This window comes from Diplotaxodon limnothrissa, linkage group LG20 (assembly GCF_057381915.1).
Source record: "Diplotaxodon limnothrissa isolate DT_005_m linkage group LG20, D_limnothrissa_male_GT1.1, whole genome shotgun sequence".
In the NCBI taxonomy this organism is placed as follows: domain Eukaryota; kingdom Metazoa; phylum Chordata; class Actinopteri; order Cichliformes; family Cichlidae; genus Diplotaxodon; species Diplotaxodon limnothrissa.
In genome coordinates, this window is record NC_140615.1 from 23,656,265 (window position 1) to 23,671,799 (window position 15,535).

At 41.8% G+C, this 15,535-nt stretch overlaps 1 protein-coding gene across 1 annotated transcript in view; it reads left to right on the forward strand.

Annotated features, from left to right (window-relative positions):
* The window catches only part of anks1aa (ankyrin repeat and sterile alpha motif domain containing 1Aa), a 63,544-nt gene that overhangs the window by 17,129 nt on the left and 30,880 nt on the right, over positions 1 to 15,535 (forward strand). The window contains exons 5-14 of the mRNA XM_085345395.1: positions 4,886 to 5,182; positions 5,845 to 5,920; positions 6,013 to 6,114; positions 6,212 to 6,298; positions 6,475 to 6,644; positions 6,933 to 6,995; positions 7,832 to 7,964; positions 8,742 to 8,785; positions 10,008 to 10,101; positions 13,712 to 14,205. Coding sequence (XP_085201521.1) covers positions 4,886 to 5,182; positions 5,845 to 5,920; positions 6,013 to 6,114; positions 6,212 to 6,298; positions 6,475 to 6,644; positions 6,933 to 6,995; positions 7,832 to 7,964; positions 8,742 to 8,785; positions 10,008 to 10,101; positions 13,712 to 14,205 — 1,560 coding nt within the window. The remainder of the gene's footprint in view (positions 1 to 4,885; positions 5,183 to 5,844; positions 5,921 to 6,012; positions 6,115 to 6,211; positions 6,299 to 6,474; positions 6,645 to 6,932; positions 6,996 to 7,831; positions 7,965 to 8,741; positions 8,786 to 10,007; positions 10,102 to 13,711; positions 14,206 to 15,535) is intronic.

The following is a 15,535-nucleotide window of genomic DNA, read 5'->3' on the forward strand; positions in this document are numbered from 1 at the left end:
CTAGGCATAATGTTTGCAGTGTGACAGCACGCTCATTTATCCCCTCCGTCTGCCACTCTAGTGTCCAGCTCATGCCTCGTCAACACTTTGCACTCCCTTCTGCTCTCGGCTTGTCCTCCAAGACCTGTTCTCAACTCATTCATGCTAAGAAGTGCATGAAGTATGCTTGACATGCCCCTGAGGGAACAATGTTTTTTTTGATTCCTTATTTTAAAAAGAGCAATCAGGGTTTCAACATTGTCATAAGTGTAAGGGTGTGTCTCCCATGTCAGTTTTGAGAAATTTGAGGAGGAGGGATTGGGGACAGAGCCGGGGTGTCTTATTTTGATAGTTTCCCATTTTTTTTTAAATTTTTTTTAAAATTTTTTTTAATTTTTTAAAATATTTTTTTTAATATTCTGTAGCTGTATTTGAAAGGTGGTGTATTTTAACAAGTGCAATACGAAAATGAAAAAGGTAGACAACACCCTGTGCAAAGAATTACATTCCATGGCTAGAAGCCATTTAGGCATCCATCTCATTACAAGACTCCAAAGCCTGTAATCCATTACTGTAGCCTGCCTTCATATTATTGGTGCTCTGTGTTATATGCAAAAACAAAGGGCTTTTGACTAATAAAGAAAAATACCAAAGCTGAAACAAATGGCTACTTTTTTGTGATTAACTGTTTTATTTATTTATTTGAGCAAAATATAGAACAGAAATCAGCATTTCTCATCAAAACTCTCCTTCTTCCTCAAACTCCCAAACAAGTCACCAGTGTTCTTTAATTATCCTTGGCTACAATTATACTTAATTTAAATTGTTCCATAACTCATAATAAACCTAAAAACATTAAAATTGAGTCCAGCTGCAAATGACTGCTTCATGTTTTTTAATAACTTCTTTTTTCAGTATAACAGCAGAAATATTGTTTAAATAATTTTATCAGAAGCACCCAGAAAACGACGCTTTAGTTCACGTGTGTGAGATCTGTGAGCTGTCTGAATGCACAGAAGCTAGCAGGAATTCAATCGGTGACACTGGCATGCACTGAGGATGGGCAGCCCTTTGGCGCACTAGCTGCAACAGCTGCTCAGCCCACCCCTCCACCACCATCACCCACCACTACTACTACTACCACTTCCAGAGGCCAGGCTGACGTAACCTCTGCTTCGCCCTGCTGCCAGTGAGCGTGTCACGTGACTGCGGTGGCTAGTCAAACCGTGTTACCGTCTCCCAGCTGCAGGTTGTGAGAACCATAACATCCTGCCCTTCTCTCTGTCACTTGGGGTCTTTCTCCCTCGTCTCAGAACATTCAGCAGCGTGATAACACAATGGGGTGTAATCTCCAGATGTTTTTGGTTAAACCATGATTTGTCAATCAGCAGCGTAATCTCTTCTTTGACGTGCTCTGTGGTCAAACTCAGGATGCAGCTCCACACACCGTAAAGACAGAAGACTGCCCAGGAAGTCTTAGCTTTGCTTTATGAATTCTAATCTTTCCCAGCGCGGCTGCAAGCCTTTGGTGTCATTTTGGGTAATAGCCTTCTGAGATCTATCTTGTTAGTGCGTGATTGTCTGACCGCTCATGTGGCCTGTGGTAGTGCAGAGGAGATAATGCTGATCCCAATCTTTATAAAGCTGAATTCAATGCTGAAAGTCCTTCTTATATAACAATATAAAAGTGTTTCATCAGAAATTGCAAATTAACTCTGTACAATAGCATTTTTGAATGGGATTTGTTTGCTACAGGGCAAGCAGTCTGCTGAAATTAGTTTCAAACTGGGCTCCATATTTCAGCTCTCCAACTGTCATGCCTTCACTCTTTCAATTTCTTTTGTCTCACATGCAGATTTTAATGCAAAAGCAAAGTAGACCGACTTTCAAATAGTTTTTTCTAGTTATGCTTTGTATATATGCGTGTTCCTCTGACGGCCTATGAATAAACGAGTTCGGCTGAACCATGTAACAAAATATTACACAAGACCCTGCAGTGTCTGCCCTGTAAGTGCACTCCACATAAATCATAATGTTAATGAGAAATGGAGTCTGTAAGATTTGTGTGCATATTGCATTTGTGCAAATGGGGCGAGCAACAAGACACAGGTTCAATTCCCGATTGGCTGGCTCATTTTGCTGATATAAAATGCTTAAAAATAGCCATATAAATAAATTGTATAGTAGGAGTATACAACTAGTGGGATAAACTATAAGTGCTTCCGTTATAAGCTAAAACTGCAATACAAAGCAAAGCGGTCGAGGTGTTTGGGAGTAAGTGGATGTTTTAGTGGAAGGCCTCTGTGTGGATAACATGCACCAGTGCTGCCACTGAAGGAGCCAAGGGTCACTGTCCTATTGCTGTGTGTTTCCTAACAGTGAGTCAGACGGCTGGTCAGCCATGTTTAATGCGATCCGATGCTGGGTGAAACATTGCTACAGTGCCCTGACCACCACTTTGGCAAGGGAGACATTTGGTGTTAACATGCTCATAAGCACTGAAGTCATGGTATGTGTCCACTGTGCGAGTCATTTTTCAGCACTATTATTAAATATCATGAGAGAAGAGTAAAAAGGGTGTTTCGGTATTATCTAAAAGGTTCCTTTGCCTGATTTTACAGGCAGCTTTTGCATGGTTTGAGTTTAGAATTGTACCTAAGGGGCTTCCTTAAAAGTTAAGGCACCTTTATTGCATGTCACACCTCTGCCTCTTCCAGGAAGGAAAAGCCACATTGCCAAAAAAATATTAAAAAAAGTCCTTGTATGCCAGATTTACTTGGATTACTATGGAGGCAGCAGACCTGCATGTTTGAGGAAGTGAATCATGCTGATATAATCTGTGTGTGTGTGTGTGTGTGTGTCCGCTGAAGTCATCGAAATGCTGAGAGTAAATCTGTTTAAAAAGCTGTGACAAATGCTCGATGGTGCGTCACAGATGAAAGACGTTCGGACCGTTTCTGTGTCAGTGTGCTTGTGTCGGTACACGTGCATTTGTTTGGAGCCAAAGACGAGCGCACAACTGTACAAACTGAAAATGATGAAACCACCCAGGCAGAGAAAACTGGGGTCGGTTTAATTTAGCTGCCAGAGAAAGGTTTTGTTTTGTTTTTTCTTAAGCCTCTTTTACATTTGTTTTGTTCAGCTCAGTTCATCCAAGAAAAGCCTTTTTTTGTTGTTGTTGTTAGCCTGCATTTGTGTCCCTTCTCTTGATAGGCAGGTGTCGTTTTGTTCCTCTAGACTCCACCGACTCTCTCCCTGCTCAAACCGTGACCTGCTTTGCCAGTGTAGTACAATACTCGCTCTCCCAACAAAGAAGGAGATACCTGCTGATCCCATCTGGCGTCAGGTTTTAGAGAAAGCAGTAAATAGGCAAGTCACACCCGTCTAAAACTGCCCTGTTGCCCTGCGTGACGGCCTGTCTTCGGTGGCACAGCTGGCGTCTTCCTCTGGGAGTCACCCAAACTGGCATCATGCATGTCCATGTGGGGACTTCTCATGCCAGCTGTCAGCCCTTTTGTAGGTGGCTCTGTTAGTCTGGAATGACTGACTCTCTGAATATGCGGTTCTGCAATAGCTGGCATTTTCTACCACACCCCATCTGTATCTAATATTTAAGAGAGCCACAGAGCTGCAGATAAATTGTCTTTCCATGTTTGCAGAAAATCACAAAATTGGAATTCTGCTAACACCCTATTGTGAAAGAAAGCACAGCAGGGTCTGCTCTGATTTACTATATGCATGTTGTCATTGTGTGTTTTGACTTGATCATGCAGGATTTCAGGGATTGCCCCCTGGTGGTTGCTCGTGGTAGAGATAACATGCTGGAAGCTCTCATGTCTATTGATTGCATTCCTGCTTTTGACTGGTTAGAATCAATTAGCACTAGTTACTGAGTTTATCTGGTCAATACTCCTGTTTCTTCTGTGTTTTATCTACTTATTTGTTAGCATGTTTCCTGCAGTACAAGCTCAGTCGTGTTTTTGTGCATGTCAATATAAAGGACATCATTCTAATACTGGCTAAACTTAAGGAGTCCTTCCAACATTAAAATATCATCACTGCATTTTTTTTAAATTTTTTTTTTTAGCGCCAGAACAGTTTGTCGATACATTGATCAGCTGATCAAAAGGAAAGTCATCAAAAAAATGCAATTTTGGGGTTTTATTTTCTTCTCTGTTGAGGATTTGCTGCTTATATGTATATTTTCTGTGCAATAGAAGTATAGTTGAGTTTTCTGGACCCCGTTTTGGGGTTTTTGTCAAGCCGACCTGGACTTGTGGGGAGAAAAAGAATCTGATCGGCAGGGCAGACCAAATGTTATTGTTAATATCACAGTGATCCTTTGAGTGTATTTTTACTTTTCACTATGCAATGTGGGTTGTTGCTGTTTTGTGCTTTGGTGAGAAGCAACAACAAAGAAGCTTTATACATGCTTGACCCTTTGTAGCTCTTCAGTGTCGGTGCATTCTGACCTCTTGTCAAGCCGGCCCATGTCTCCATGTCTCCCCACCCGCCTATGTATCCCTGCCCCTCTGTTAGCACCCTGCTGCCCCTGGCACTCAGTGCCACACAGACACCTGTCCTCATTAGTCCATGCATGCCTGCCAGTCCCCGCCCCCTCACCCCAATCAAGCCTCACTGTGTGCTTTTTTTTTTTTTTTTTTTTCCAGTGTTGGTGGTTTTTCATGACCTTTCATGATTTGCCTGTACCCATCTGACTGGTTTACTCTCACAATGACTCAGTCGAGTCACAAATTCTGACTTATTGCAGACACGATTCAAGCATCTCTGTTCTATTCTTATCTCCTTAATTACACATTTTCACTTTACCTCAACTTAACTGTGCTGCCATTTTTTCCCAAGCTGCTTCTTACTTATTTATCCCCCCCACCACCACCGCCAACAGAACAATGACAACGAGACACCGCTGCACTGTGCCGCCCAGTACGGCCACTCTCGGGTGGTGCGGCTGCTGCTGGAGGAACTCACTGATCCCACCATGAGGAATAACAAGTTTGAGACTCCGCTGGACCTGGCAGCACTGTACGGCCGCCTGGAGGTTGTCAAACTGCTGCTCAGTGCCCATCCTAATCTGCTCAGCTGCAACACCAAGAAACACACACCACTACACCTGGCCTCTCGCAACGGACACCTACCCGTAGTGGAGGTGTTACTAGATGCTGGAATGGACATTAACTATGAGGTATGTGCATGTGTTGTTTTTGTTTTTTCTGATGTATAGTTACTTATATATTTCTTTTTACTGAAAAACTTCTGTTTGCAAGTGTTTCTTAACATACTTTCATGGCCCAAATCATGTTAGGCAACTTAATCTGTCCTTGCAGCACTTCCTCTTGCTACTTCCTACTAAAGCTATGAGATTAAATGTAAAATTCTTAAGCTCTCAGTTTGCAAAGGAACTGTTGTAGTAAGGCCAGCGCAAAGCAGAGCCGGCCTTGCTCCCCCTGGTGGGCCCTAGAGCTCTGGCTCTGTATCAAACTGTGCCACCCGTCTGTCTGGAGATCCTTTCTCTGTCCTTTTTTCCTCTGAATAAAAGATGTGGAGACTATTCAGCTTCCTTTAGGCTCTGCATCCGGCAGGACTTTAATTAGCATGGCCCTGTGAGCTGGAAAATGATCTGCTTTGATTTCTCAACCACATAATTGTCAGTTCAAGAAGTGGACCAAGTAGTGGGCATGAATCCACACAACATGCGCTACGTATTTTACTAAAGTGTTGGTGCTGGAACAGAACTGCTATATTCTGTAGTCTAATTTTTTGGTAATAACATAGGAAATATTAAGAACTTCTGTCTATTATGTTTCTCATAAATTCGTATGCTTTTTCATTTTCTTTCCTGCTCAGACAGAGAAAGGCAGTGCACTCCACGAAGCCGCTCTGTTTGGGAAGACTGATGTGGTGCAGAAGCTTCTCTGTGCAGGTCAGACCGTAGAGCCCTAAATCTACATAACTTCCATGTATTTAGGAAAGACACGTACTTAGCACATGACTGTTACTGTTGTCGTTTCCCAGGGATCGACGTGAACATTGTCGACCAGAAGGGCCTGACAGCGCTGGACATTGTCAAGGACATGCCCTCTAAGAAAAGCAAACAGATAGCTGCCCTGATCCTTGGTAAAGACCAAATGAGCACATACAGAGCTCCAGTGGGAATTATTCTCTTATTTATATCACATGAAACAGCTGCGATACAATCTCTCGTTTGTTCCAGGTCATATGACTGGAAAACCCCCTGATATTGACCTTCCCCCTCCACCAGTGCCTCCACCTCAGGAGAGCCCAAGCCCACGGAAAAAGGGTAAGATTTATCGGGAGTCTCCTGTGAGAGATAGTGGGTGATTTTTGCCTTCGCAGCAGCAAATCTTTAAGCAGAAGAAAAAAAACCACTGTGCAGGAAAGTATGACGATAGTTTACCTATTACTTTGACTTGAGAACTTGTTTTTGCTTCAATCTTTATCCATTTTGACTTGCAGGTGACCTGGAGAAAGTCTGTGAGCTAATCTCGGGGCTGGCCCTGGGGCCCGAGGAGGAGAGCCCTTATGAAGCTCTGTTTGAGGCCACTTCTTGCCACTCTTTAGACAGCCTCACCAGTGGGAAGTCCTCTGACAGAGACTCGGGAAGGCCTGATAGTGAAGCTGGAAAGGTCAGCAGTTTCTGATTTATTTATTTATTTATTTTTTTTTTAAAGATGTTTTTAGTTGAAAAAACCAATACATAAACTTATAAAACTTGTACATACCAAGACATAGAGTGAGGCACTGAAATGCTGAACTCCCACTAGAGGGAGATGGTGATCCTCTCTTCTTATGACAGTGCTACAAAAATCCACCAGTGTTACTTTTCTTGTGTTTCAGTGTAGGTTTGCATGTATCTTTTAATACTGATAATGAATTGATTACTTTTTATTACATCTTGTATTGCTGACGTACAGAAAGATCGCCTGGTTCTCTCGTCACATCCTGGACCTGGTAATGAAGAGGAGGTGAGCTCAGAGGTAAGGAAGTAAAGCTGTATTCACATGGTGATAGTGGTCTAGTGATAGCTGTGGACATCATCTATGATCTTAATCCCATGCAAATCAACCACTGAATCTGCTTTTTAAAGAAAAAAATGTACGTATGCAAATTTGGATAGTTTTTAAGGAGAATTTGGATAAATACACTACATGGATAACCATTCAAGAGATGAAATTGTTAGCTTGCATTGTACGAATTGGTAAGAAGCATTTTGCTGTCTTTCATTAGGCTCACAATTATCTGGCAGGATATTAATAGTAGCATGATTACACAGACACGAGTAAATCACATCAAGTCCCCCTGGTAATACAAATCCTATGCGAATAGGTCAGAGGTCATACAGCCAGCAGAAACGGTTGCCATTTAACGCCACAGATGCTCACACGCGCACATGTAGCTGTTTGCAAATGGTCGTGACAGACTACTTTTAAAAGTTAATGCCACTGAAAAGTTAGACATGTTTTCTAACACTATGACACAGGGGCTGCTGGGAAAATAACAATCTGTCACTGAGGATGCCGGTTTCATCTTAGCTACCACCCTTTTCATTTCCTTCAGCGCTGCTACTCAGTTCAAATGGCTTCTTAAGAAATACTCAGCTGAGTGCAGAGTGGAGCACATGTAATAGGAAAGCGGAATTGGAAAAGGCAGCGTCCGAGAACCGTTCTGGTCTAAACCGTTGCTGATCATAGTGGGCATATTGTGGATGTTTCATGAAGGGTTTCCTATTGTAAACAAATATTTTCACACAACTGCCTCGTAATTTCTAACCCGCTACTTCTTTTTCACCTTTAATCCTTTGACTTTTCTGCAGGCCCTGTATACTAGCAGCAGTGCTGATGAGAAAAGGGAGCCAGCGGAGGAGGAGGATCACACATATGAGTTGTTGCTGACTGCAGAGACAAAAATCCCACCACCACCTAGCCATGAGCCCCACTCATATAAAGGTAATTGTGTTTATTCAGTACAAAAAACAACAAGTAACATTTCGAAAAGGCATATTTTTCCAGCAATTCTTTTTGTTTGTGCTTTACGAAGATATTTCTTGGTAAAATGCAGTCACTCTACCTTGTTATATCTGCATATAAATCAGGAGGTCCTTCGTTCCTGACGTGAATACGGGAGAGCTCTGTCTCTCAGGCTCTTTTGCTGCTGTTTGATCGCAACAGAGCCTCAGCAGACCCTCCTCAGTTGTGGCTGCTGAATGGCACTGCATGTAATTGGATTAAATGGGATTAAATTAGGAGGCAATTTTGATCCCTAGTTGTTGATGTAGATGTTTTAAAACCGTACCCTTGGGACCTTTCAGCTTAGTCAGCTTGACTATCATCCAAAGAAAACTGGGCTGAAGTGTTGGAGTCTAATCGTGGATGTCATCGGGCCTTCCAGATGGAAATGATGGTGTTATAAAAAAAGAATAACTTACTGTGTTTTTTTGGGGGGGGGAGGGGGTTGTTGAATTGGACAGAAATGTTAAATGATTAGTTTTTCATCCGTTTTAAAACTGCTCTATCATGTCTCTGTACTCGGTGCTGTTTAAAAGGCAGGAAGATTAATCTGAAGTCTGTCTGACGCTTAGACCGATAATGGCGGCATGCATAATACATGATTTTATTATCCATCACTTTGACATTCTCAGCGTAATGTCTCTTCTGAAAGTCAGAACCAACAATGGATTTTCTGTAACTCTTAGTTAACCAACGTTTGTTTTCTTGTCTCCTTAGATGACAATACCACTATACAGTCTTCCAACAGTGTCCTACCTCAGGTAAACTCTTTTGTTCATGTACTATAACTGCTTCAAAAATAGGTTGCTATTTGAATACTAAAATTATAGGATTGTACCCTAGTTGCTGCACTGTATGTGGAAGTATCCTACTATGAGTTGTGAAAAGTAATTCGGTCACTAGCCCAAGCATTGTAGACCATCATGCGCTTGTGGAAGTAAAAATGACAGAACTGCTGCAAAGCATCATATCAGCCCTGACGTTACTTCTGGTAGGCCGAAGATTCAAGCTGAGCCAGCAGCCCTGTATGACAGTCCGAGTCCCACATGCACAGACAGAGTTAACTGGTGGTTTTCAGTTGGTGATAGATGTGAGGTGGACAAAGCATACATGGAATTAAAATCTACATGAATGTAGTAGTAAAATATGACCAGTCTGGTCCATCCATTGATGCCTGTCTGATCTGTACGAGGGCTTAACATGTATACATGTGGAAAGGCACGAAACTTGCCATATATATGCAACTGCAGAGGAAATAACAATCCTACTTTGACTAAAGTGGTCCTGACAGAATGTTTGAGAAATTATACTGTATAAAAATGCATGATTACAGCTGTCTAATTTGTATATTAAGTAGTATCTGGAGGGGTTTTTGTTTTTTTTTTTTTGGTTTGACAACAAGCTTCCTATATACTGGTTTGAAGAGTGAATGAGTGGATAATTTTTGACCCAACCCAAGTGATGATAGCAGGTTTTAAAATTAAGGTGACGGTCTCTTCAGAGTCAGAAACTGAGTCATATGTTAGCAGAAGGCAGAAGTCATCTTAAACGGCCCCTGATAATAGTGCGTCTTAATGTTGTAAATCTACCTACTTTATTTATTGCCATTGTCTTTTTTTTTATTGCCCTTTGATATCTATCATCCAGTTAGCAGCATTTTATTATTGCTGTCAACCACCTCTACAGCCCCTCTGCTGCACACAGTATATACTTGTGTCTTAATTTGCAAGCTCCTATTAAGTTGGCTGTGCTTCTGACCTGCATGATGATGATGATGATGATGATGATGATGATGATGATGATGATAATAATCTTTTAGTAGTAATGCAGTTGATCAGGGAGGGTATGTCTTCAGGATAATAAGCAGGATAATTAGTCTGGCTTTTAGTTATTTGCTAACTGGGCTTCAGACGAGCTACTATGATTGTTTAGAATCACAGAAAATGTTTTTATCATCTGTTCTTTCTTGCTGTCCTACTTTAGCATAAACCTTCTGCCCCAAACGACCTTAGAGCCCCAAGTAAGACGAAAGACACCTTGCACCCTCCAGGAAGAGTGGGCCCAAGGGTGCCGGGAGGTGAGTACGGTCACTGTCCTCAGGTTTTAGATACCTAATAAGGTACAACAACTGCTGCTGGTAAAGCTGCGTGAGGGTAAGGAAAGATGGACCTGACACATCAGACTTGGAAAATTACAAGCCAAGCATGTCAATGAAATAGGAGAAATGCATCTCAGTTTGATGCATTTGAGATAGGCTGGCTTGGATTAGCGCAGCCGGGGAAGTGCACGATTGGTATTCTCGGGCAGCAGAGGGGATTTGGCTCGTCAGGGGCAGGTTGACTGACATTCGTTGGCGAGTGGGTTAGACTCGTTTCATTGCCAATGTGAAACTGAATTCTTGATCAGATCGTGACATTCCTATCTTAGATCCACATCCCCGCCTAAAGCTGGATATGCCACTTCATCCAGTCAGGCACGGAGCAGAGATGAGGAGTATAGCTGCTGGGTTTTTGCTGATACATATACAGATGTCTTCATTGAATAAATTGAGTTTTGGCACGTGTTTGGAAACAACCTGCAAAAAGAAGCCAGTTAGGCTTCTCGAGTTGTTTTTATGTAATTTCACCACGTAAAAAATTATTGGCCAGCTGCAGTAACATTAGTCTGTCTGTTTGAGACTTCTCTGACTTAAAATAAACACAAATTGAAAAACGGAAAATAAGAGTGTGATCTTATTTGTTATAATTGCTTATATGAATTGGAAATACATTTTTAGCATCTTTATTCGCATATTCAGTGTTTCTGTCGTGTCACTGTTCCTCTTTGAGTTGATGTAAAAAACCACTGAACAGCTGGCCCCTCAGATGGTTACCGTAATGAGTTTAAACATTAAAATGTTATTAATTTTCTACAAGAGCAGTAATTCTTTTTTAACAAAGCTCAAGGATTAGCAACTTTAAAGTTTAAAACACACGGCAAAATGTTGTTCATTTCATTTTTTTGGTTCCTTTTTATATTTGGGAACTCTAAAGTTATTCTCTTCATTTCATTTGTCAAAACCACAAATTTGGTTTCTACTTAAATAACCCTGTCTCTGACCTGTTTCCTCTTTACTTTTTGAGGTTTTGCAGATCAGCCACTCAAACCTGGTTCCTATTTTATGTATTACATAAACCCAGGCAGTCGGCGGAGGCTAAATATTTAGCTTTGTTCATGTTGATGTGATCTTTCTTGTAACTTATGTGGTCTATGGACGGTCAGTGACCAAACCTCAGCAATCTCTGTGGCAGGTGGAGGACAGATGCCAAGTCAACGATATATGGTGTTTAATGTCTGTCTTCAAACACATTCCTCCTGCTCTCAGCAGCAATCCACATTTTCGCAACAGACCTACTGCTGCTGATGTATTATAGCGTTTCCAAAGCAGTACCTGTAAGATCAGAAGTTTCTCCACAGATAATAATAAAAGAATAATAATAATAATAATAATAATAATAAATTTTAAAAACACCCATTTAACTTAAATATTACGCTGTTATGAGCAACGTTGGTGAGGAAATAAACCTCAAAGTATACATGCTGTTCCATTAGTTCACAACCAGAGTGCAGTGTCGTTTCTGTAGTTTTGATACTTAGCTAAAGTTGTTTGTGCTGCTTTTATGAACTGTAGCACATCAAAGGATAGATGTAAGGAAGTTAAGCACCTGTGTGTTTGTCACACTTCTTCTGCATCATTATATATGATGCTATGTGGAGCCCAACTGATCAGTGGGGCCGATTATATTGACTGATAAACAATAATTTAAAAGAACTAAAGAAGGGATGTAAGAAACAGCCTTGAACCATGTAATAGGTGTTGATGTTGTATAGTTTGTCCAGGGCTGGGCACTTTGCAGTGTATAAAATGATCTTTTATGGGGGAGGCTCAATGCGCTGCAGTGAGTTAAATATGATCAAATTATGTACTTTAATACAAATGTCCCCATGTCATAGCCTTAGTACCTTGTAGTTGTGCTGCAGTGCACTACCAAGAGTTTAAAATGTCTTTGAAACTCAAACAGAAACAGTGCAGGTTTTCCAGGGACATATGGATTGACTTTGGATTGTGTAGCTAGTGAAGTAACAACCAGCACTGATTCCACAGCATCTGCAATCCAAACATGACATCATCAGGGCGATATGGAGCTGTCGCTGCCAAATGAAATAAACACCCCACGTCTGTGGTGACTTCACCCAATATAAAAGAGTTGCAAAAACATCAGATTGCATGTGTGCGGGTTTTCCATCCTAGAACTGTATAGAAAGGGGCTCCGGTGGTCTTTGCAAGGGTTAACACCACGTGAGTTTGTTGGAAGCACATGGATGTGATCATAGGGCGTTCACGCTCCCTAGCTGCCAAGGAGAGGGTGGGTGTTTGGCTGTGATCTTGACATATGTGTGCAGTACACTCACTCACCCACACACAAAACACCCCCCAACGCACACACACTTTTCCCAAGCTTGTGAAAAGGGAGTTTAGGGTGTTGTTTGGCACACTCCCTCCCTGGAAATGATCCCTGAAATAGTACTGAGGTAGTTTGGTGTAGATAATTCTTTTCCTATACTGATAAAATGACTGCACTGGGCACATTTTTGGCAGGAAGCTGTTTTGTGAAGGACACACAAAGTGCTGCAACAGGTCACTACTTTTCTTGTGGTGTCTCTGCCCCAGATTCCCTGTCACCAAACACTCCTGACCCTTGTCACCCTGGCAGAGACCACACAAGCCCACACACTCCCGCACCATGTGTCACAGGACTAATTATCAGAAGTCTGGCTGCTGGAGGACAGGGTGATTCAAATTTCCATTCCTCGCCCTCCGTTAGGCGCTAGAATTAGAAGCTAGAAAACACAGAGGGCGCACACTTTAAACAACAAAACACGTCACTGCAGTTGAAGAAGACAGGCTCGGCACGAGTTAGTTTTTTTTTCTTTTTCCCTCAAAGCAACATATCGATTACAACAGGTACTATCAAGCTGTGGCTGATTTGATTGCGGAAAATAGGCTTAGGTGGCAGTAAGTCCTTGGGAGAGGGGAGGAGGAAAAAATCTCATTGTTCTTTGTTGCACTTGCCATTGAGTCTCATTAAGGAGTCGTTTTTTTGTTGGAGAAGACGGCAAACAGTAAGTTTCACTCCTCTTTGTGATATTTGTTGTGTTGTATTCATTTTTCTCTGGCATACACTCTTGGAATTTATGTGTAGGTTTGTTTGAAAGTTTAGTTTAGTCGGAAACTCTGGGACATTCTCAGTGTTATGTCATTTTAGGAAAACGGGCCTAACAGACAAGTAGGCCTCTGTGATGAGGGCTGTTCACAGAGATGACTTGCTTCAACTCCCTGTTGCAAAATACAGGCATTCAGGCACCAGCAGATAGCTGTCAGACGGCTACAAGCTGAGTTTGGAATTCAGGAGTCATTTCTCCAGCCAACATACGCCTTTTCTTTGCTCCATCTCTTCTCTCTCCCCCTTTTTCTCTTCGTCACTCCTGGTAGGAAACAATTACAGATCTGTTTCAGGGCTTGTGTGGGTGGTTTCTTATTAGCCACACTGTAAGGATCAGCCCCTCAGTTGGAAGTCTACTTTCCAGCCCTCACAGACTGCTTTCCTTCTTCACTGACTTTGTCTATTCCCTGTCTCTTTGTCTAGATAACTCACAGCTCAGCCAGGACCAGGAAGCAGGTGTACCAGAGCAGTTCACAGGCCTCCTACACGGATCTTCTCCTGTCTTTGAGAGCCGTGAGGAGTCCTTCCGGCTTCCAGGTGTTCTGCCACCCAATCAAGACCAGCCAGAAACAAAAAAGAGGGCCAAAGCTAAAGAGGGAGTAACGGCAGCTGCGCCGCCACCTAGCCGTCCTAGCATGGCCGCCATCCTGACAGACTGTGATCCAAAAGCAATTTATGCTACTGTGAACAAGGAACCCAGGGACTCTGTGGCTGGTGCTGTATCTGCTGTCAAGATGCGCCCTCCTGGGGACCTGAAGCTGGCACGCAGCCTGTCCAAGTCTGACTCAGACTTGCTCGTGTCGCCTCCTAATGAAGAGGAAGGAGGATTGGGAAACCGTAGCGAGTCTGTTTCTAACTGTAGCACGGCTAAGAAGAGACTTGAGAAATCTCCCTCTTTCACCTCAGAATGGGATGAGGTAAGTGTTTCCGCTTGAAATATTTAAGACACACACGGGGGGGGGGGGGGAGGCTTTAGTGTCTGTACTGTTTAGTGTTTATGCATGTACAACCAAATATTGTATAATGCAGGCCAGTAAATAATAATTACATGTTTCACAGATGTTTAACATGAATAAAAGTGACCTTTTTCACACTAATGTAACTGCAAGGTAGCAGAGTGACAGCAGGTGAAACCACAGACTGTATATTAAAGATGGATGTAGCCACCGTGACATCAGTCACCGGTTTCTGGACTCTGCATTTTGAAGCCTCGGTGTTAGTGTTTAGGCTGTTGCGATGTTATTGCCATAACCTGCACAGGTAAAAGGCACAGACACGTGTATGTGCTAGGTAACAGACTCATTCATTATTAGAAGAATTCCACTCGTCCCAATTGTAACGTGTAAAAACAAACCTAATCTGGAGATCTTTGTTTATAAAACATTTGTCATGAATCCCATTGGATGGAAAAGATTAATATTGTGTGCATAAGGTTAATATAGTTCAAAAATGTATTGACATTCACATTATTGGACACGGTTTTTAAGCAAGTACAAAAGTTGACTTGTTTTGTTTAACAAGGCCCGCCTGATGCCTCATCATGCAATTTAGGTCAAAACTTGTCTGGAACAAACTTTTTGGCAAAACAGTAAATGATGGAATATATCTTTGCACATATTTGCATTAGTACATTTCTTTTGTTAAAAAACTGCAGTGTATAAAAATATTTTCAGAATTCTGTGTTTAAAACTTTTTTTTTTTTTCCCCCAAATTTGTCTCAATCCCACTATGTGTTAGTATCACAGAGCATATTCACATCTAAATATATTCCCCGTGCATGCAGCGCTTTAATGTTTTGTCTGGGATGTAGATAAAGAGCTGAGTAGAGACACAGCGGGAAGAGATTAGAGAAGACAAGAAGATGGGGATAAAACAACTGAGAGACTGGAAAAAATAAGACAAGAGACAGATTTGGAAATTGAGATTCAGAGAAGACGTGGAAGCCGTAGATCCGTTTCTTCGGCTCTTGCCTCCTCCTGTTGTAAAGACGTGAAACTCCGACCTGAATCTCTATAGAGACTGACAACCCGTCAGAACACAGAAAAAACACACAGCTAAACAAATACAGTATAGAACCCTTCCTTTTCAGAGTTTGTTAGATTTTACTCTTTTAAGAAACACAAGTTACCAAGAAGGTATAAGTTTTATAAACCTTGGTTTTTAGTATTGCAGTCATTAAACAGCCACACAAGATACAGCTGGCATGGTTTCCTCATTGGCTCTTTTACCATTATCCTAAAACAATCA